Source organism: Malus sylvestris, chromosome 17 (genome assembly GCF_916048215.2).
Source record: "Malus sylvestris chromosome 17, drMalSylv7.2, whole genome shotgun sequence".
Taxonomy (NCBI): domain Eukaryota; kingdom Viridiplantae; phylum Streptophyta; class Magnoliopsida; order Rosales; family Rosaceae; genus Malus; species Malus sylvestris.
In genome coordinates, this window is record NC_062276.1 from 1436538 (window position 1) to 1459025 (window position 22488).

The window sequence follows — 22488 nt, forward strand, 5'->3', positions numbered from 1 at the left end:
GTAAAAGATGACGAGATTATGGCATACTCTCAGAAGAGATTTTATTGAATAGGAGCATAGGCTTTTGGATGAACCCTTATTTTTACAATGTCAATACATCACAGCAACCCCAACTCCACAACTCTAAAAATTCCTTTCGATTTGATCTCAATCAGACCAAACCAAACCTAAACACCATCTGAATTTCGACAGTAACATCAGACCGTAGGCCGCTAAATGAAAATTATCGTTTTTTTCCCCTAAGATTACAGCTTTCAGTATCAATAACACTGTCTAAAGCAGGAGAAAAAACCTTTAGTTTTATCTTCCATGTCCGTGTTGGTTTTAGTGGTTTCACCGGAGTTGTGTGTAGCCATCAAAGAACTAGTACCGGGTGACTCTGGTGGGAGTACAGCGTTCTCAGATTTGAACATCCGTTGGGGGATAGCGGGTGCTGGCGCCGAAATAGTAGAGAGGTAATGCAGCAGCATCTGTATAATTTGGGTGAAGTTGGGCCGGTCATTGGGATCCTCTTTCCAACATGAAGTTACGATCAGAGCCAAATCCTCGGGTAGGCTTTCGGCACTGGGTCTAACATTCTGAAACAAATCGTATAACCTCAGATTGCGATGAAAAACAAGCACCAAGTTATGAGTAACAGAATAAGACTATTTCGGTATTTTCTTACCTTAAAAGCGGCTGCATATGCTGCTTGTAAATTTGACATGCCTTCGAAAGGCAGCTTGTTATGGATGAGTTCCCACAATACAATTGCAAAGCTGTATGCGTCCACCTTATGATTGTAATGCTTCTTCTCTCCATGTCGTAATGTAACTGTGCTGTAAAGCTGTCACCGAAAACAAAGGTGGATAATTAGTTTGCTGAAATAAAACGCATACTCACAAGCTGTATGAGAGAAAAAATTTCAATTTTTGAATGATAGTTAAGTACCGTACCTCAGGAGCCATCCACCGGTATGTCCCAGTTTCAGCGGTCATCATCTCAGTCAACGACTCTTCCCTTGCTAAGCCAAAATCCGCAAGTTTGACGGTTTTATGGTCTGCGGTCAAGATCAAATTCTCTGGGAAAAGGACAGGACAAAAGTGTGAGATTGTGGAACAAACCCTTTCTTCAGAAATAAACTTCGCCCTAACAATAATTGCATCCCTAAGCAGAAGAAATGAGAGTTATGTGAACTAAAGCAATTCGTTTTTGTGATCCTTAATCTGCTACAAGAGTACGGAAGCCTTCAATCACGTTGAATACCAAATTATCAGCCACCTAATGCTAATAACAACTCTTCGGATTTCCATATTCGAGACATGCTCACAGATATAATTCACTAATTCTTCTCAAAGGTCAAGCTTTTATGTTAAACAATCAATTAAACCACATACCAGGTTTCAGGTCCCGGTGAATGATTCCATGGGAGTGTAAGCATTCCATAGCACGAGCAATATCAAGCGCAAACCCAACTGCCACATGCGTGTCCAAGCACCTTGGCCGCATGCTGAACAAGTATTTGCGCAAAGTCCCACCTAGAAGAAGCTCGGTCACTATGACCATTACAGGTTCTTTGCAGGCACCAATGAACTGGTAATACACAGGAAACCAAATCCGCATCAGATATTGCAAATACGCCGCGTATTTATCACAACTACTTATCGAAAATTAGACAAACAACCTTCACTAAGTTCTTGTGCTGCACTTTCGACATCATTGCCACTTCCCTCGCAAACCGGGCTTCTCTCTTGGCAATTTCCTCTGGGGTTTCTCCTCTAGGAACAATTTTTACAGCAACATTTTGATTCTTATATCTAGAACAAACAAAACACAACACCAAACAGATTAAGAACACAACAGAACAGAACATTTTCGTTGTAACTCGACACGAAAAACACATATTCGGCATCATAAGCACCACAATTGCACAACACCAAACCTGGGATTGTTCAGAAAACTGAAGAGTTTCGATCTTTGATTAGTTCTGCTAAAACCCAACTCAACTTTGCATTTATATTTAACAAGATCCTAAGACAAAATTATAAATTGCTAAACCTGAGAGACCAGAAATTCAGAATCTAAGACAAAACAAACACAGAGGTTGTACTGAGGTTTGACTTACTTTCCCTCGTACACTTTGGCATGCGCGCCTTCCCCAATCCTCGGACCAACAAAAAGTTGCTTTGGATCGATCAGCCACTTGGCATCCAAATCGAAATCCCCAACTGAATAAACCCCATTTCCAGATCCCATAGTTTTCTCTCTCTGAAATTCTAAAACAAGAACAACATACACGGACTGATTAACCAAAACAAGGGGTACCCTTTATTTGTAGGACCACATTTGAAGTAAAGATAGAAGCTTTGGTCAGGATAAAAATGGAATAAAAGTAATAGTAATAAAGTAAGGAGATTTTGTATGATTGAAGAGGGAGAGAGATGAAGACTTCCTATTAGAAAAGCACATGCTTGGTACTGTGGGTTTCAGAAAACAGACCCATCCCCAGAATCACGGTTGAGGATCCTATAAATCTAGGGTGTGCCTTTTGTTTGGGGGGCAAAGAATAAAAACCCAGAGGCACCCACCAACAACTCCTCAATTTAAAAATGGCCACTGATGAGAGCTCTGTCAGTGGGAGTGGATTAGATTAATTATTGGGAGAGAGAGAGGGAGCAAAGCAGATAGAGCTGAGGGAGGCAGAGGAGGATGAAACTGGGAGGACTTCGGTGGGGAGATTTGGAAGTTTGGTGGACGCGTCGGTGGCGGCGGCGGTGGTGGGTGGGAAGTGAGTCAGTTGAGATTAATTTATTGGGTCTTCTCCGCGTGTGGAATTTTTTGTCTTCTGGATCCAGAGATAAACTTGAGTCTCTGTCAGGGAATAGTGTGCATCCCTTGTTTTAATGTTTTTCTATTACCCTTTAACCAAATTACCTACATGATTGCAATAGAATGTATTTTGAACCAAGATGGAAAATACGCGACTATATTTATACTCTAATTAAATTAGTTAAATACAATTTTGCAAAAATATATATTACAATCAAGTGAAAGATATGTGACTTATTTATTTAATTGGCTCTGTGAATGATAAAAAAAACTCTACTTGTGAAAGTTTATCTTACATACCCTGTCTATGTAAGTTTATCTTGCGTACTTTGCATTTGTAAGTTTATCTTACGATGACAGTCTAGAGCTAGATAAAAGAGGAGGGAGAGAGTGTCAAGTAGTCGACAGCCGACACTTCGAATCTCTATAATAATGAATTTTAAAGAGCTATCAGAAAATTTAGCTCAAAACCGAGTGCAGTGGCATTTTAAGATTTATACAATCGATTTTACTTAATAGAGATAAGATTTTGTTGTTGTTTTGTTGTGAATGTTAAGAAAATACTTACGAAGATAAGAAAGGTAAAATTGACGATAAGAAGAATACGTACAATCATTCAATGGGAACTTCTGGAAAGTACCGTTTTGGTATCCACCACCCAAAAACCCATCACAAAAATTGAATTATCAATGTCTTGTTAGAAAGTAATAAAATACATTACTTGGCTTCAGGCTGGAGGCAAATAAAATAAAAATAAGCCAAATCTAATTCACCCATCACAAAAGACAATGAGGATTTGTGAATTAGATTTCAGGTTGGAGGCAAATGGATTGAAGTATCAAATGTTAAGGTAAATAAATTAAATTATTTTGACATGCTTATTGTGTCTTTTAGTTCAAATCCACCGTTTTTTATTGCAAATACATCGTTATGTTCATTAAATACAAAAAGACATGCTAAACTTCGAAATATCAAGCAAGTATTCCGCTGAAAAAAAAGCCAAAGCCAAATATGATATCAACAAAACAAAAGAAGGTATTGCAATTTCTTTGGCAATCAGGCAACCTAACAACAAAAAAAATCAACAAGGCAATTATATGAACACGAACTAAATGATCATGACGAAGATGTGGGTTGTTGAAGAGCTGGATCATCACCTTCCTTAACAACATCAAACAACAAATTTTGGTCGTCCCGTTGGTCTCCTACGATTGAAACCAAGCTCTCTGTGTAAGCTCGCAATGATCCACAAATTCGGAATTTCTGGGTGATCTTCTGAGTGTTTGGGTTGTATGAGATCACTTGTTCTTCGTCATATTCGAAAAGAAACTCTCCTTTTTGCCAAAATCCCAACAGCTTCAGTGACCTTGCAATGCCTTCAATTGGCCCAATCGTAGCTAGTTTGGTCCAAGATTCATCGTCACCGTAGTCGTGCATGATCCATACTTCACAAGTCTTGTCAGGGATATAAGACTTCGGACGAACAACCACGGAAAGTGAATCAGTGTACAATGCATTAATATCGACATACATGTCACCATACGAGGAAAACTCGGGTAACTTTGGAAGCGAAATCCGTCGGAACACTTCATCAGCCATGTCAAAATAACGAATTGTATAACGAATATCATCGTTGGCCAACCAATGAGTGGTATCACTGACCAACCAGTGAGAATTCCTGTTGACATAGGTGCCACTGTCACTCGTCAAAAGGTAAGGCCAATAGCTAATTTTACAAAACGGAGAAAGCCAATGGGTAACTTCAGCATACGGAAAAGTATGATCTAATTCTCTCCATGACTTGGAACGCAAGCTATATACAACCTCCTTACAATCGAATTCGATCCCCGTTGCTCTATCTGCGTAACTGAGAATTAAAACCAACTTGTAATCATTGGTTTTACGATCAAATCCAAATCCACATAGTTTCACGCTTTGACTTTGGCTGTGAGGATGTGAGATGCTCAAGTCTGGAACAACCTTGAATTCTCTGAGCGAAACATTTGCCAGTGCAATAAGATCCAGTTCGAATTCGACATTAAGCCTTATGAAGCAGTAGATTCCATTGCAAGGACCCAAAATTTCAGAAAAGACCGAGGGTAAGTTTAGCCGATGCCGAGAAAGAAGCGATATTTCGTCGAAACAAAGCAAGGAGACATGACTATTACGTATACCTTTCTCAAGGAGAAGATGCTGATTCACGTTTTTGGAATGATGGAGGTGTTGGATGGTGAAACTCGGGTCTTTGATGAGATCATACCAGGATTTGCATACGCATTCGAACCGCTTCAGAGATTTCACAGGCAGCCTGAAAAGAATGTCTGCCAACACGCCAGAGGGAATGCATTTGTATTTTGCGGCCCTCATTCGGCAGACCGAGCAGCAAATTTAGGAGGAGCAGGAGGAGGGAGGGTATCCTAGTCCTAGTTGCAGTGTAGAAGAGAATATCGGCAGCTTTATGTGTTTCATTGATAAAATGTGAATAAATACAACTATTCTACGATAAGGAATCCTATAATCTAGAGAGATAATAGAATCACGTATCTATATAGTATCAATTACATGAAAAACATCTTATCTAATACGCATTTTCTTGTAAACATGTGACAATTAACTTGGTCAACGAGTTAATTGGTGTTGAGGGAATCTTATTTTAATTAAGATTTGGAGTCCTTATTCTATGCAACTAATTAGGATTTGGAGTCCCATTATTGTTAGAAACTCTAGCAACCATGGATTTTTCTTCTTCCTCTTGAGCAGATAAGTTTATTTCTTTCCATGTCAATGTAGTTTAGTATATTCGTGATTGTCTTGTTGTTCTTATGATTTCGGAGTATGTCGTACATTTCATACACTTTCCGTCAAATTGGAGAGTGATATACTTATCCAAACACTCTTAAACTCTAATATTATTGTTCACGAAAATTTTGGTGCAAATACTAAACACCGCTTGAGGATCGAGAATGATAAACAAAATAACGGAAAAGAAAACGTTGATTTCCATATCTTGATTTCCATGAACAGCGTTGAGTTTGAATTGACAGAGGAAAAGGCCGAAGGGGTTGTGTAACGTCACACAACTAACGGAAAAGAAAACTAACTGGGCTAAAAACTTCGGTCATCCTGTTGATCCCCCGCGCGTTTGACTGAAACAGGCTCTCTCAAATGTGTAAACAGAGGCTTTAACTGGTACAAACCGTCCATTGACACGGTGGTACAAAATCTTCAGGTTACTTGGGTCGTACAAGAACTATATTGCCCGTTTCATCTCGGAAAAGATCGACCATTTCGCCAAAATCCCCGTGGCATCACTTGGTCTAAGATTCATGGTTACCGGAGTCTTGCATGATCTTCTTGTCCTGCCAGATAATCCTGTATAAAGAGAAACCACGGAAGCATAATCCCTGTACAGTGCAATTCAGAGAGAGGTAATATCACTACAACAACTGCGTGGAACGTGGTCAATAGATTGTATATCCCTACAAATCATCGATGGATACAGCGGGAAAACAATTTCAGTGGCAATCCACAAAATTAACAGCACGAAAACATATATGAGTTCGTTTGAGATACAGATGAAACCAATACAAAATTTATGACCGAAAGAAAAACAAGTAGAACTGTATTTCGTTTGGTACAAAAATAGAAATATACTGATCAGCAGTAGTTAGAAACTTAAGCGGCCGAAAGAATTGTCAATTCTAACGCACAGGTTACCGGTGTACAACTTCACCTTTGACCGAAAAACTGAGTAACGAAGACGATGAACTTGGCACACACACCAGTAGCTTCCCTCTCAGCGGCGCTTATACAAACAAGGTTTCAGCTCAGGCCATTCAATGTCCTTTTTCTTTGAATCTTGCTCCTCCTAGAGAATAACAGATGTAGAGATTGTTAATAACAGCGGAACCTTACGAGATCCAGAAACATGTAATTGATGTGTAAATCATATGACTGAGTTTATTCCACCAATGTCTACCTTTTTCTTGAAGTAAAACAATATAAACATCTTGTTTGAGAAATCCTGCAAGCAATGCACATACAATACAATTAGGAGAAAAAAAAAATATCTTAAGCCGTCCGAGGAAATGAGAGGAACATAAAGATACCTTCGACACAGAGGTAAATCCAAGATCGCATACGGCTTTTGTAAATGTCTTTGGGTCGGCTCCTCCAGTAGTCGAGTCAAATCTGCTCTTCACTTCTGCTATCAAAAGCCAACCACTATGAAAAACAACCCGTCAGTTGGACAAGAACATCAGTAGGATAAGTGAATCAAAAGTACAAAAGAATATGGCACACAGACCGGGGCTTAAGTATTCTGTGTGCTTCATTCAGGTAATTTGGGAAATTTGTCCCCATCAACGAAAGGCAGAAGACAGCAACATCTACAGATGTAGAGCCGAGGGGTGTCTGCAAACATGTGGAAGGAATGAATTCTTAAAAGAATACGCAAGAAAAAACAGGAGATAAATTTTTAACAGCACATACATGACAGTAACAATTTTGCTTAAATATTAACATACGCAGCTTGGTTGCTTCAAGTATATAAATACTATCCTCTACAAATTAGCAAGGAGCCAGAAATTTTTCTATACATCTATGCATAAGTATAAGAAATTTTATGATTCAACCTAAAATCCAAATGAAAGCACATACATTTGCCATATCACAGGATATTACTGAAGGATCGTTGGATATGAGATCAAAGGAGAAGACTTTATTCTTCACATTTTTTGCTAGGCGTGCATCGCCTGTAAAACAACAGAACAAAATTACTAAACATAGCCACCAAATGAATGTCGACATGTGAGAGTAAACAAACAATCAGCAAACTACAAAAAATGGAGTTAGCTAAACTCTAACCGCATCCAAAATCAGCCACAACCAGAGAAGGGCTATGCTCTTTAAGCCATTTGATGATTATATCAACTGGCAGCTCAGGCCAATGTGACATTTGCTCTTGATATCCTGTGTGGTACTGGCCAAGCAAGTAAATAAAGCACGTCAACTCTCAAAGTAAAACTCCGCCATCTCATATGAGAGAATGCACAGTAAATAGGGTGGTCGAAATGAGTTCTTTATAAAGAAGAAATCTTACTGTATCAAACAATGTCGGGTCGTCATTGAAATACTCAAGCGCCTCTTTTCCACTAAAAATAGGTGAATCAAATTAAAGTGAATTCCGCAAAGGCGAAATTTCTTTTCACATATGAAATTAAGCCAAGCATTCACTGATCGAAGCAATGTAACAAACATTAAAACTTATACATATACACATTTGAGGCGACATTACACAACTCGAAAACAATCGAAAACTTTTTAATCCCAACTTATGTTTCACAATTCAACATAAAAACAGGGGGTGCTCATTTGGAAGAATAACTTAAAGCGCTTTTGGTGAAAATGTTTTTGGAACCGATCCTTAATAAAAATGCAAGTGAATCCTGAAAAAGTACTTGAAGAGAAGCACCAAAGTGCTTAAAAAAAATTGGCCTTGAATTCCCATTAACTAAAGTAAAAAATTAGAACGAACAATAAGAAATGGGCAGTAAAAACTTACGTGCAAGTGTAGAGCTTCTCGTTAATCATCCGAAAATGGCCTCCGGATAGCTTTGCTTTCATCTGCAATCAAAACCCACAACTCCACTCAACAATTTCCGTCAATTAATTTCACATAAAGTTAAATTCTTTCGATAAAAACACACACCTTATCGAGAAAGCTAGACGAATTCGAGAGCTTTCCCTGCGATTTTAAGCGCTTAGCAGAAGCAGAAGTAGAAGCTTTTGGATTCTCTGCTGCTTCTTCATTGATTCTTTCAGCTTTTGGGGAAGTGCTTTCTCTTTCGGTGGAAAGCTTGAGCTTTTGGGTGTGAGATTTATTGCGACGCCCCGCTCTCTTCCGCTTTTTGCTCGATTCGTTATCGGCCATTGCTTTTCGTTGCGCCTCTAAAACCCTTCTTCTTCTTCTTCTTTGTCCGCAAAAACCCTTGCTCTGCAAATTGGTGGTTTCGCGCTTTCTTCTGGGCTCATAAGGGAAAATCCAATGTTGGGTCCAGGCCTGTGTTCAATGGGCTTTACTTGGGGCAGCGCAGCCCGGCCTGATTAAAAATTGGATAACTATTACGATTTTTAGTCGGTTTTACGAAGTTTAATAAAATCATCTTAAAGGAAGTGATAAGAACACACCCCTTTTAACCATTTACATACTCATGCTTGCTCATCTTTGTTGATTATGTTTGATTCATTCAATCTAATCTGATAGTTATAAATAAAAGAGGTTGTACGAGAAGCAAAAAACAGTATGTGAAAATCATCTCCGGATGGACCATAAAACGTTTTTACGTGAAATTTTGGTTGAACTTCACCGTATAGATTGTGCATGATGTTTTGGAGATGTTTAGGGTTACAGAACTCCATTCTAATCACGCTTCGGGTCCTTCTCTTTTACTCCGGCACCTTAAGCTGACCTCTGGTTCTGTAACTGAGATTTCTCGGCTTCCCGGAAACATTCTCCAAACAAAAGGTGAGATTTCAGATCCGATAAGCAAAATAAGGTGTATAAACATAAGTTGTTATGTACACACTTGATCTCAGCACAACATTAACAAAATGGTGCTTGCTTTTGGGTGCAGTGACTAGACCTGTAACCGGATCGGGTTTATCGGGTTTGGGTCGGATTCAATCTGACCCGTTAAGTTAACGGGTCACCCAAACCCGACCCGTTAGCTTAACGGGTCATCGGAACCTAACCCGTTAAGCTAACGAATCATCCGTTTCACCAGTTAACAATTATTATTATTATTATTTGCATAGAGTTTATTTTTTGTTGTTAAAACTTTACTGAAATTACTAAAACATTCTCAACTAAAGAGTGCTAACGGGTTGACCCAAAGTGACCCGTTATTTAATGGGTTCACCCGTTAGCGATCTGACCCGTTGAACATTCATCCAAATACTAATATTAACAGGTCGGGTCCAAAATGACAGGCAGTGACTGGTGAGGTTGTCAGCAAGGTAGAGAGTGAACTCTAGTGCAGAGCCGATGTCCACATGTATCTGGGAGACGACCCCTTCGACAAGGATGCGAAGGAGAAGTTTGGAACATCCCTGCTTTCGCTCTTCTAAGCACGAAAAAAACATCTAAAATTCTGCCGCCTATGGGGCGAAGCAATTACTCAATAAGGAAAGCAATGAGAATGTGTCCTTGTTTTTGTTCATTGACTTGGTTACGCACTTAATGACATAATTAGAGCTTAATGATTAAAAATTGTTCCTTTCGACATCCGCTATTACGGTTTCTGGTAAGGCAAAAAGGGATTAATGAAATAAAACACGCTATGGCATCATGAAACACATTCACTAAACAACATTCAAATACCGAACATGTATTCTGTTGCCGATATGTGACAGTGCAATCCTGCAAATGTTATTCTCACATTTTACACGCAGCTAACGTTGTTTCGCTTCAGGAAAATCCCAAGTACCACAACAAGGACAATACATGAACAACGAGAGGATGTCTCAGGTACATCAAATAAGGGGACTTAAATTACAACAAGACCTCCGTTTACGCCACTGGTTTGGTCAGTAAAGGCCATGAAGAACCATGCGAGGATCCAACTGCCCACTGCAATAGCTTGATGAAACGGTAGAGAGTTCTTGACGGCCCTTCCACTCTTCAGAAGGCTTCAAGAAAATTGGGGTTTCAATGGCTGCAGAATCTACACATAACATGGTTTTGTAGTCCTCATCTCCCAAATCAGGGATGGTCTTGGCCTTTTTGTCCCAAGGGTTCCACACAACTGCAGATCACACGATTTTCTAGCATAATGTGAGAAACTTCTTATAATTAGGACCATATCAACAAAAGGGGAAAAAAAGCCGATTTACAAAACTAATCAAGATTAAAGAACCTGCATCCGGCATGCCATCCTTCCGCAGAACAAAGGTTCTCTTCCTCTCGTGGTCTATCATGGCTATCTTTGTCGGCGTGCCCAAATACACTCGGTTGACCTAACGAGGAACAAGAATTTGAGAAAACAGAAACACATATAACTTAATGAGTTACCACCAGTACATAGAAAAGGCGGCTTTTAAACTGAGAGAAATCGAAGGTAGTTGTACCTCTTCATCAAAGGTGATAGCATCTGCCTGCTCTGTGAACCTTTCTCTGCGCATCAGATTGTCGAGATAATCAAGTGTCTCCAAGCCCTCCACACGCACTTCACTGCAAATTAAACAGCATCATGCAACCTCTCTGAAAAGGATGAAATACACTTTCTTCCCGCCTCAGCGGCTAATAAAATACTCGACATAGAACTTTTTTTTAATGGGAAATGAAATTCACACACCCTTTTTCTCCATCTGCACACCCCTGATAATTTATGTCCGTTGATTCTCCTTTGGTTTATCAATCCAAAGGCTAGAAAAAAGAGCGGGTGTGTAGGGGGAGAATGTGACAATCATTTCCTTCTTCAATAACATCAACAATAAATTTGAGAACTTGCGAAAGTCATACAGGTAACGATCTTAAACTTCACAAAAATAGTTACAAGGCACACCTGATATCTGATACATATAAGTAGTTAATCAGGGCAAATGTAAAGGAGAAGGTCTTGCTATCCGTATTCCTAACACGGGGAATCAAAGTGAGCTTGCCAGCATTGAGAGAAACACGAAGCCGGAGCTCAAAGCTTAAACAAACCACAGGAAAAGATTCACAGGATTAGATAAGTGGTGATGCCCTTCAGCAGTAATCACATCCAATGAAATGATCAGATTCCGAGAATATACCTGCGCGGCCAGGTCTTTAGATCCTCCTCTGTAGACTTCAAGATCAAATCCACTGACGTCTGATTGTTAGTTGGAGGCAAAGGCGAAGGGTCACTATCAACAGACCACAATCTGTTCTTTGCAAATCCATGCTGCTCCAGCGAACCAAGATTTCCGAACTGCAACAAGCAGGATGAGTAATGCTCAATCAGAATTCAGAACAAGAATATAAAGCTTTTTAACATGCTTGTCAATTGTAATAATATCTCACTCTCCAACCTGAGGAAAGCAGACGGGTATGCCTCCCCTGATCGCTTTAGGCAATTTCCAAGTAGCCTACACAAGAGTAGAAAACATCCCCATAATTAGTCAAGTACAGAGGGAATGAAAATCACTTTTACAAGGGCTAACATAAGTCTTTCAAATTAAAACAATCTCAAATTCTAAACCAAGCATACGCGGGAAGAAGTTTAATCTTCATACTTTGCTACTCATAAAGAGCAATTCTTCCCGTCTTTCGTTCTTCCACGAAACAACCTGCCCTCCATACAGAAGCACCTGAAACAATTTGCATCATATCAAACAGTTGGTGACCACACTTTCAGAAAAGAGAACTAAGAACAGCCCAATTAGATTACTCTTGCACATTAATTTATCCACATCATGGATCAACGATCGAGTTGTCAACTTTTTTTCGGTTCAAGCGATATGAATCTAAACAATCTAATCTAAAACTAGTATTGGGGAAGAGGGGAATTCGAACTCGGGTGCATAAAGTGTATAACTGCTCTATCTAACTTGGCTACGCCAAGTTCTACGACCAAGTTGTTAACTTTAGGCCATCATATCAATATTAGTAAAAAAGTGAGAACATGATTGATTGAAATTTGAATTTTGAAACCAACCTCTGCTGAAGAACCAGTTGGCTCGGTGAGTATGATTCGGGGAAATCCATCACCCTTATTCACTATATTCAACGGCATCGTTTTGAGCCCGGACCTCCCTCTTGTTTCTGTTCACAATTGGCTTCACAGCTCCAATCTGCATTGCATTCAACCCCATACACATACATAACCCAAAAACAAAAAGTTACATTCTTTTTCGACAAAATGATATTCTAAACTATTTTAATCTCTAGAGACGGGATCGAACTTGCGTGCAACATGGCATGCTGACGCAACCAACTTGCCTAACCCACGTCTCTCGAAAAAAATTGCATCTTTGACAATATATAACAACATCAGAAAAATGAAATCTTAAAAAAAAAAAGAAATGATGAACAAGAACGAAGAAGCAAAATTTGTAAAAAGAAACGAGATGGGTAAGCTTACGTTGATGTGATCATGAAATGTTATCGGTTTCGACTTCGAGCTCGAAGCAGAAGAACTGAGACATCCCAACTCTCTCTGGATTTGTGAAAAATCTATGTTGCAAACTTGCAATGCAGTGTTTTATATCTGAGAGAGAGAGAGAGGAGAGAGAGAGAGAGAGAAGGATGTCCAAGGAAAACCATTTGTCATCGGATGCTCTGCTTCTTCCTTCTGTCCCTTTCAGTTATTTAGCTGCACTCGTGTGTTTTGCACCTCAGCTTATCCACGTAGACCTTCGTTGCCCTCTAGCTATAGGTGCATTGTGAAACAACGTAAGATCGAATGTCAAAAAGACACGATTCAAATAAGTTAATTAACGAATTGATTTTAGGGTGTATAAATTATTCGAACTTGATTGTGACCTTTTACAAATGTTCTTCATCAATTAAAAGAAGTTAGATTTTAGAAAAACAAAGTATTCATCTGCATAGATTCTCACTTTTTTTTTAATTTCTTTGGCATAATTTTTTTAATCATTGAGATTGGAAATCGATAAAAGTGGTCTTTAAATTTATCTATTGTAAAATCATTTTAGTCAATTTGTGAAAAATCTATCAACATCGTCATTAAATTGTAGTGACCACATGACCACTTTTTTAAGGGTATTTTTGTCAAACCAACATCTTTTAGCCAAAATAGTTCATGAGATTGACATAGCTTCTTACTTTGGTTTTTGATAATGAAAATCGATAAAAGTGGTCATTGAGTTTGTCCATTGTAAATCATTTTGGTCATTTCGTGAAAAATTTGTCAATTTCCCTGTTCAGCAACCACTTGACAACCTTTAAGGGTATTCTGTAAAACCAATCCCTCTACTTAACGAAGATATTGACATAGTTTGTTAATAAAACTTTTTAGTTTTGTTCTTTTCGTGAAAAATATGTCAAAATCCACATTAAGTGGAGGATTTGTTTTGACAAAAATATCCTTAAAAAGATCGTCACACGGTCGCTCATGTGAAGATTTAACGAGGATATCAACAAATTTTTCACGAAATGATCAAAATGATACTCAATGGACAAACTCAAGGAGCACGTTGATTTTCATTGTTAGAGACAAATGAGTAGTAATACTAATCTTATGGACCATTTTGACTAAAAAGCTTTCTCATAAGATAGTTTTTTTGGTTGACAACAGGGCATAAGCCTCAAAGAAAAAAAGATTACGTAAGGATATCATGAGACTTTGATACCCTGGCTATAAGAAGAACTTGCTCAGAAAATATTGGACCAACAATAAAATTCTTTCTCATGATAAATATGTTTTGAATTTTACAAGACCAAATTGGATGCATAACAACACGACAATTCAATACTAATTAAACTTCCTAAAGATATTTATTCATTTTTACATTTAAAATCATTTGCAGTACAAGTGCCTTCATTCTGATAAATAATAATTGTTAGAAGACAATCCCTTTTGCGTTTTGGTTATATTCTTGTCTGATATCTTTACATTTGGATCAATGAAATGTGCCAGGTGTATTTGATGGTAAGCATTAATTATATTATTAGGGTTGTGACAAAAAAAAGAAGAAGATAAATATGTCTTATTAAATAGATGCCTAAGAGTAGCCACATAGGCCGGTTAGGTTGACACATGTTCGAGTGGGCAAAATGGAAAAGAAAAAGTAAGAAAGAAATAACGTGAGCTTTGGCTAACCTTTAAATCTGAGAACGATTTACATTGACCAATTTATCGTGATGTAACGTTTTAATAGTGTATGCATATTTGGAGTGAGAATTCACGTGATGATGATTCTTTTGATTTAAAAGTTTTGAAAATCATTTCATGGAATGGAAAAGAGAAAATTGTAGCAATAATTAACTTTAATTGAATTGGAACAATGATCATTTACCTAAAAATTCATCATCATTGATCACTTAATTCATCAAAACGTAAAACTATGATCATTTTCGTCAACTCTATCCGAACTTTTGTAAAAAAGAATCTTGTGCAATGTACATTAGGCTGAGTCAAAGGGCAACTATGAAAAACCAAATGAGAAAATTGTAATAATGATCCCTTAACTTTAATCCAATTGGAGTAATAGTCTCTTAACTTTAACTCAATTGAAGCAATGATCACATAACTTTATCTCAATTGTATCAATGATTTTTCCACCATAACTCATTTTGACAGAAATTCTAATGAAGTTGACGAAATGATTATAGCTGCACGTTTTAATGAGTTAAGGGACCAATAGTCATATATTTTTAATTGAGGGATCAACGTTCCAATTTGCTAAAGTTGAATAATCATTGCAATAATTTTTTTCTAAAATTTAAGAATGATTATATGTAACAAGTTTATCACCACGTGACGTTTTAAAATTATATGGATAGACAGCACGACGCTGATCCCTTCGATTTAATAGCTTTGCAAAACCTTTAGCATGGAATGGAAAATACCAGCCAATGTCGGAGAGATTCGTTGGAACTAAATAGAACATAGACCTGGTAAAGGTAGTAGCCTAGTCAAGTGCGTGCTACTGCTTTTCACTAGTTCTTGATAAGAAAAATGGGCGGTGGATAGAGTGAAAGCGTACGGACTCTAATGAGCTTGACCACTGGTTTGATTGATGGCTAAGAATTAACATCTCATTTTCTATGAATTCTAGCACAATTAGGGTTGATATAAGTTAATGCAAAAAAGTGTGAGCCTAAGATTTTGTACTGGAAAATACAAAAGATTCTTGAATAAAAGGAAAATAACGTATTTATCATGGGTTGTGCGTTCTTTTATATCTGTCATTGACAGATTAGTTGTCGTCATCACCAAACTCATATGGTATAGTATGATAGTCGTTGTCACCATCAAAAGCATATGATATAGTATGATAGCTCCCCTCATTAGTGTTACCAGGCTCATATAATGCATGCTCATAATGCACCTTATTCACTCATGAACGTAAAAACTATAGGAAAACAAAAATCGGTAGAGAATAAGAGAATTGGTGAAAAAGAAAGAGAGTGGTATTTTGCAAGAATGACTTGATGGTCTGTCTGTTCACATAACTTGAATATTTTAGTTGATTTTGTACCTACATGCTCCACTCAGAAAGCTTCAACATACAAGCTTCAACAAAAGAAAATTCAAAGAACTTAGCGAAGAAGGCTTTGGTGTATTTAACACAATACGTTGAAATGAAGGAAAGCTTATTTATTGATATCCCCGATAAGCTACAAATATGTACATATACATGAGTCAAAATAAACACACAAGAGGGAGCCTTCACAAAGGTTGCTTAGGAGAAGTCTCAGCAGTCGGTAGAGCCCCAGAAAGAGAAGGCACCGGAGGGGGATCATTTGGAGCCTCAGTACTGGACAGAACCCTAGAAGGAGGAGGCATCAGAGGTTGATCATTTGGAGCTTCATTACGCGGTACAGCCCCAGAAGACGAAGGCAATAAATGCCTTTGGAACAAACCCACAAATCTCTGATGATCAAGTAAAACCTGACCATCAGTTTCCTTCATCTGGTCAAGCTTCCTCTTCATGTTTGTAGCATAGTCATGTGCGAGCCGGTGCAACTGTTTATTCTCATGCTTGAGCCCTCTAATCTCCTGTTTGAGACTCATCACTTCAGCCGCCAATGATTCAACTTGGCGGGTTCGAGCAAATAGGCGTTGGGCCATATTAGACACAGAACCTGCACACTGAACACTGAGAGCCAGCGAATCCTTAACAGCTAACTCATCAGACCGTTTGGAAAGTAGTCTGTTATCTTTGGGAGTGAGAAGGTTCCTGGCCACCACCGCAGCAGTCATATCATTCTTCATCACGGAATCCCCAACGGTAAGAGGACCAGTTGGGGAGACGAAGGATGGGCGCCATATGTTGTCTGGAGAAGGCGGGGCTGCCTCTTCAACAAGGTTCAAGTCAAAACGACGGTCGGAGGGGCCAGACATTTTCAAAGGTGTTGAAGAGAGAAGAGGTCGGACAAATCAAGATCTTAGAAGTGCAAGAATGAAGCTTCTACTGGTGGAGATTCAAGTGTGCTTTGGAACTTAATGCCAGCCTCTATAAAAATCTGCACTCGACGGAGCTTCAGAAATCAAAGAGGCGCCTGCTCAGAAATCGAAGAGGCGTTTGCTTTCTCAAAAGTTGGGCTGCTTAGAGATCACGAGGGTTGATCTCAGAAATCGAAGAGCCGTTTGCTTTCTCAAAAGTTGGGCTGCTCAAAGACCACGAAGGCCGATCTCAGAAATCGAAGAGGCGCTCGCTTTCTCAAAAGCTGGGCTCCCTAGAGACCACGAGGGCCGATCTCAGAAATCGAAGAGGCACCTACTTTTCCAGCCTTGTCAGCACCTGTCACACGCACACTCAGCTTTGCGGAAATTATGGGCATTCTGTCAAAGACTTCTGGGGAAGTAGAAAACACATGAATCTTACTGTTCAATCACCCACTTCCCACACGCAACAATAGCTCATGGGTACCACAGATAACTTTGCCAAAGTTCTCTGCCAAAGTTGAGCACGTGAAGCTTGCAGCTCCCACTACATCGCTCTGACCAAGAAGGGTAAAAGAATAGCAAAGAAACAGCACTAACAAAGTTTAGACCCATAAATTTTGAAGGTATAGCTACCATATTATTACCCACAAGGGTAAAGGAACAGTACCACTGCTGGATAATTGGAAAGTCCATGTATGTCAACCTCTGTGCTTCGTGGCAAGGTAGACTAGCAAACATGCCCAACCTTTACTCACATTCGAGAAAACACTCCCAATAAGATTGCTTGCTCCAAAATCGAAGAGGCACCGTCCTCCGAATCTAAAGAGCCAGACTCCCAACATGACTACTTTCTTAAAAATCGAAGAGAGGGTAAAGGAACAGTACCATTGCTGGATAATTGGAAAGTCCCTGTGTGTCAACCTCTGTGCTTCGTGGCAAGGTAGACTAGCAAACATGCCCAACCTTTACTCACATTCGAGAAAACACTCCCAACAAGATTGCTTGCTCCAAAATCGAAGAGGCACCGCCCTCCGAATCTCGAGAGTCACTCTCCCAACATGATTACTTTCTCAAAAATCGAAGAGACACTGCTCCCCGAATCTCGAGAGCCAGACCCCCAGCATGATTGCTTTCTCAAAAATCGGTGAGGCACCGTTCTCTGAATCAATCGAAGAGGCGCTCGCTTTCTCAAAAGCTGGGCTGCTCAGAGACCACGAGGGCCGATCTCAGAAATCGAAGAGGCATCTACTTTTCTAGCCTTGTCAGCACCTGTCACACGCACACTCAGCTTTGCAGAAATTATGGGCATTCTGTCGAAGACTTCTGGTGAAGTAGAAAGCACATGAATCTTACTGTTCAATCACCCACTTCCCACACGCAACAATAACTCATGGGTACCACAGATCACTTTGCCAAAGTTCTCTGCCAAAGTTGAGCACGTGAAGCTTGCAGCTCCCACTACATCGCTCTGACCAAGAAAGGTAAAAGAATAGCAAAGAAACAGCACTAACAAAGTTTAGACACATAAATTTTGAAGGTCTAGCTACCATATTATTACCCACAAGGGTAAAGGAACAGTACCACTGCTGGATAATTGGAAAGTCCCTGTGTGTCAACCTCTGTGCTTCGTGGCAAGGTAGACTAGCAAACATGCCCAACCTTTACTCACATTCGAGAAAACAGTCCCAACAAGATTGCTTGCTCCAAAATCGAAGAGGCACCGTCCTCCGAATCTCGAGAGCCAGACTCCCAACATGACTACTTTCTCAAAATCGAAGAGAGGGTAAAGGAACAGTACCATTGCTGGATAATTGGAAAGTCCCTGTGTGTCAACCTTTGTGCTTCGTGGCAAGGTAGACTAGCAAACATGTCCAACCTTTACTCACATTCAAGACAACACTCCCAACAAGATTGCTTGCTCCAAAATCGAAGAGGCACCGCCTTCCGAATCTCGAGAGCCAGACTCCCAACATGATTACTTCCTCAAAATCGAAGAGACACTGCTCTCCGAATCTCGAGAGTCAGACCCCCAGCATGATTGCTTTCTCAAAAATCGAAGAGGCATCGTTCTCCGAATCTCGAGAGCCAGATACCACAGACCACTTTTTCAAAGTGCTCTGACAGAGTTAAAACATGTGAAACTGGCAGCTCCCACTACCGTGCTATGACCAAGCAGGGTAAAGGAATAGCATTACTACTTGTTGTTAGGGAGACTCCTATATATGTCGACCTCCATCCCCAACGGACAGGCAGACCTGCAAAAATGCTCAACCCTTCATCATATCTGAGAGGGCACTCCCAACAAAGCCTTTCGAAATATTCAGCTTTCTTTCCCCCCGATAATACCTCTGCAAACAAGCTATACTAGAGCAAAAATATCTCATATCATCAGGGTTAAAAGCAAGAGTATCCCATATCATGCTTTTTCCCTGTTTTTTCTTTTGGCCTTGTTTTTACCTGCAAGACAAGGAGAAAGAGAGCAATCAGTCAGCACTTGGAATCAAGCTTCCAGCCAGGAACTGACTGCCTGGAACCCCTTACCTGATTACTTACCTGGCATTGCTCTCGAGTACTCATCTTCATCATCTTATGTTTCCAGGGAAGATTCCGCATCTGCTTGAGGAACAGATAGGGCAAGTGCGAAGGATACAAGGAAGCATGTGGAGACAAGCGTAACAGCACACGTGCCGATACATCCATTACTCTGTCAAAAGCAAAAGTATCCCATATCAGCAGGGTGGAACGTACTCTAGATTTGATGGACTTGTTTTGACCCTCAAATTCTTCAGTCGGCCTTATACTCTGGAGGAAACCAGAAAACCCTCCAGCTCAGTTCAAGAATAAGCCTGTGGAAAGTTACTTCTTCAAAAGCAAAAGTATCTCATATCATCTCTTCTCATTTTTCTTCTCTTTATCCTTCATGCTGCTGCAAGATGGGGAGAAGGTGAACAATCAGTCGGAGCTCTGATTGCTTACCTTGTCTGTCACCTCTTTCAGCAGACCCCCTAGCTCGGCGACTTGGGGGACTCCTACTACATGGTTTGTATCGCGCTTGACCAAGCCTGAAACTACAAGTAAGCTTCAAGTGAAATTGATACATTACCTTGTGCATCTCCACCAGTTAAAGATACCATCCCTGGATGGAGGAAGAGTACTTCCAGAGAAGATGCCACATCTACCTATGAGACAGATAAGGCAAGTCAAGACGACACCACACTCCGATACTTAGAAGTTTCGTGATTACGAGATCATTCTCCCACAATATTTCCTAATGTCATTTGTACTAAATCATTCACTCGTACTCACTAAAGGAGAGCTTGAACCTATGTACTTGTGTAAACCCTTCACAATTAATGAGAACTCTTCTATTCCGTGGACGTAGCCAATCTGGGTGAACCACGTACATCTTGTGTTTGCTTTCCTATCTCTATCCATTTATATACTTATCCACACTAATGACCGGAGCAATCTAGCGAAGATCACAAAAAGCGACCGTTTTCGTTACCTATGATCTATCTTGCAAGAGAACGGAGAATTAGATGGAGATCTCAACCATAGAATACGAGCTGGATGGAAAGAGTGCATCCGGCGTGTTGTGTGACCGTCGTAGGCCACTGAAGCTCAAGGAAAAATTTTATAGGACGGCAATAAGGCCAGCGATGTTGTATGGCAGAGAATGTTGGGTGGTGAAGCATCAACACGTACACAAAATGGGTGTAGCGGAGATGAGGATGCTTCGTGGGATGTGTGGGCACACGAGAAAGGATAAGATTGGGAATGAGGATATCCGAGGTAAAGTAGGAGTAGCCGAAATTGTAGGAAAGATGAGAGAAAATCGGCTCTGGTGATTTGGACATGTGCAAAGAAGGCCGACTGACGCTCCGGTTCGAAGATGTGACTACGGGACAGAGGTTCAGGGCCGAAGGGGTAGAGGAAGACCTAGGAAAACTTTGGAAGAGACTCTAAGAAAAGACTTAGAGTACTTGGATCTAACGGAGGGCATGACACAAAACCGAGCGCAATGGCGTTCTAGGATTCATATAGCCGACCCCACTTAGTGGGAAAAGGCTTTGTTGTTGTTGTTGTTGTTGTTGTACACAAATTTAAGTGAGTCATGTATCTGTTGAATAGTTTAGATTCATAAATTTGGATTTCATGTACTCTTTTTATCTCTTCAAGCGAAACAAAACAAGGACATCCTCTTAATTCTTAAAATTGGTATCTTAATTTGATAAAATGTAAAAGCATTTATCCTTCACACATTCATAACAAACGAAACATGTAACATACGTTTCATTTGCTTAATTCTGACGACAATTCTCATGCAAATGCTACAAGTTTTATAAAATTCTAATACCAATTCTATACATCTCGTCAAAGAGAGAAAAAAAACACACCACACAAGGGAAAAAAACGAAGAAACCCCACTTGGTTGGATTCGACACATGCAACATATAGCCACAGCAAGTGTGACCACTACAGAAACTCGATCTGGTTATTTTGGGTGACCAAGTGGTTCTTCTGCATCAAAAGGAGGGAAGTCCTTGCTAATCTGCTTGCATCATGTAACAGCGGGAAATCAGTGGCGCAATTGCACTCTCAAAACCCTCAAAGCCGGCCTTTTCCAAGACAGCTTCTTTGCCACAAAACTCAACGCTCTGTATGCAAAGTATGAGTCCCTCGTCATGCCCGCAAGGTGTTCTACGAAACGCCCCCGAGAACTGTCTATCTCTAGTACGCCACCCTTAGGAGCTACTGTAGAGAGAATTGATGGGAAGAGACCTTGTGTCTATTTCGTAACATGATACCTGAGTCAAGAGGCAATGATGAAAAGGCTGATAATTTCACCATTCTCATTGCTCTGAAGGCGTGTGCGAGGTTAAGGGCGCTGGTGTGTGGAAAAATAATACATGGGTTTGTGAAGAAACATGAGAAGGTAGCATTGGATATGTTTGTGGGTTCTGTGCTGATTAAATTGTATTCCAAATGAGGAGAAATTAATGGGTGAGGCTGTGAAAGTGTTTGACGAGTTTCCGCAACCGGGTATGTTTTTGTGGACTTCTATGGTTACTGGATATGAGCAGAATGGTGATCCTAAAGAAGCATTGGAGTTTTTCTCCCGAATTGTGATGGTGGGGCTCATTAATCCTGACCGAGTGACGCTTGTTAGTGCTGTTTCAGCTTGTGCGCAATTATCAAATTTTAGAATTAGAAGTTGTGTGCAAGGTGTTTCTATTAGGAACGGATTAGACTCACATTTATCTTTAGGTAATGCGTTGCTAAATCTCTATGCAAAGACATGTTCTGTCAAAACTGCCGCTAGGTTGTTCATGAAGATGCCGGAAAAAGATGTGATTTCTTGGAGCTCTATGATTACCTGTTACGTTCATAATGAGGATGTACCAGAAGTGTTAAATCTTTTCAACGAAATGATTGTATAAGAATCGAACCTAATTCAGTGACTCTGGTAAGTGCATTGCAAGCATGTGGACTGGCAGATAACTTAGAAGAAGGTAAGAAGATCCACGAAATCGTTACTAGGAAGTGTTTCGAGTTAGATATCTGGGTGGCTACAGCCCTG

At 39.9% G+C, this 22488-nt stretch overlaps 4 protein-coding genes across 5 annotated transcripts; all 4 read right to left on the reverse strand.

The window, feature by feature from the left end:
* Window positions 1-24: 24 nt before the first annotated feature.
* Window positions 25-2842, reverse strand: LOC126612219 (serine/threonine-protein kinase STY13-like). Its single transcript, XM_050280580.1, has 6 exons — window positions 2105-2842; window positions 1664-1796; window positions 1377-1572; window positions 936-1060; window positions 668-826; window positions 25-578 (listed from the first exon to the last, which is right to left on the reverse strand). Exons 1-6 carry the CDS (start codon window positions 2233-2235, stop codon window positions 261-263), a joined length of 1062 nt encoding a protein of 353 aa, XP_050136537.1. The 5' UTR covers window positions 2236-2842; the 3' UTR covers window positions 25-260.
* A 1082-nt stretch (window positions 2843-3924) lies between these two features.
* On the reverse strand, window positions 3925-5175 carry LOC126610409 (F-box protein At5g49610-like). Its single transcript, XM_050278461.1, has one exon. The coding sequence runs from the start codon at window positions 5173-5175 to the stop codon at window positions 3925-3927; it is 1251 nt and encodes a 416-aa protein (XP_050134418.1).
* A 1146-nt stretch (window positions 5176-6321) lies between these two features.
* Window positions 6322-8801, reverse strand: LOC126609631 (ribosomal RNA-processing protein 8). The gene is made up of 9 exons (XM_050277485.1): window positions 8519-8801; window positions 8372-8433; window positions 7910-7961; window positions 7675-7789; window positions 7468-7562; window positions 7115-7221; window positions 6918-7032; window positions 6788-6832; window positions 6322-6676 (listed from the first exon to the last, which is right to left on the reverse strand). The coding sequence occupies exons 1-9, from the start codon at window positions 8738-8740 to the stop codon at window positions 6605-6607; spliced, it is 885 nt and encodes a 294-aa protein (XP_050133442.1). The 5' UTR covers window positions 8741-8801; the 3' UTR covers window positions 6322-6604.
* A 1353-nt stretch (window positions 8802-10154) lies between these two features.
* Window positions 10155-13075, reverse strand: LOC126612360 (putative glucose-6-phosphate 1-epimerase). Of its 2 annotated transcripts, none has more exons than XM_050280756.1 (9): window positions 12915-13075; window positions 12489-12624; window positions 12067-12141; window positions 11863-11919; window positions 11605-11762; window positions 11373-11504; window positions 10936-11038; window positions 10725-10824; window positions 10155-10613 (listed from the first exon to the last, which is right to left on the reverse strand). In XM_050280756.1, the coding sequence occupies exons 2-9, from the start codon at window positions 12564-12566 to the stop codon at window positions 10396-10398; spliced, it is 921 nt and encodes a 306-aa protein (XP_050136713.1). In that variant the 5' UTR covers window positions 12567-12624; window positions 12915-13075; the 3' UTR covers window positions 10155-10395. The 2 variants fall into 2 exon arrangements, with proteins under 2 accessions (XP_050136713.1, XP_050136714.1); XM_050280757.1 differs by having other exon boundaries at window positions 10155-10632.
* Between the last annotated feature and the right edge of the window lie 9413 nt (window positions 13076-22488).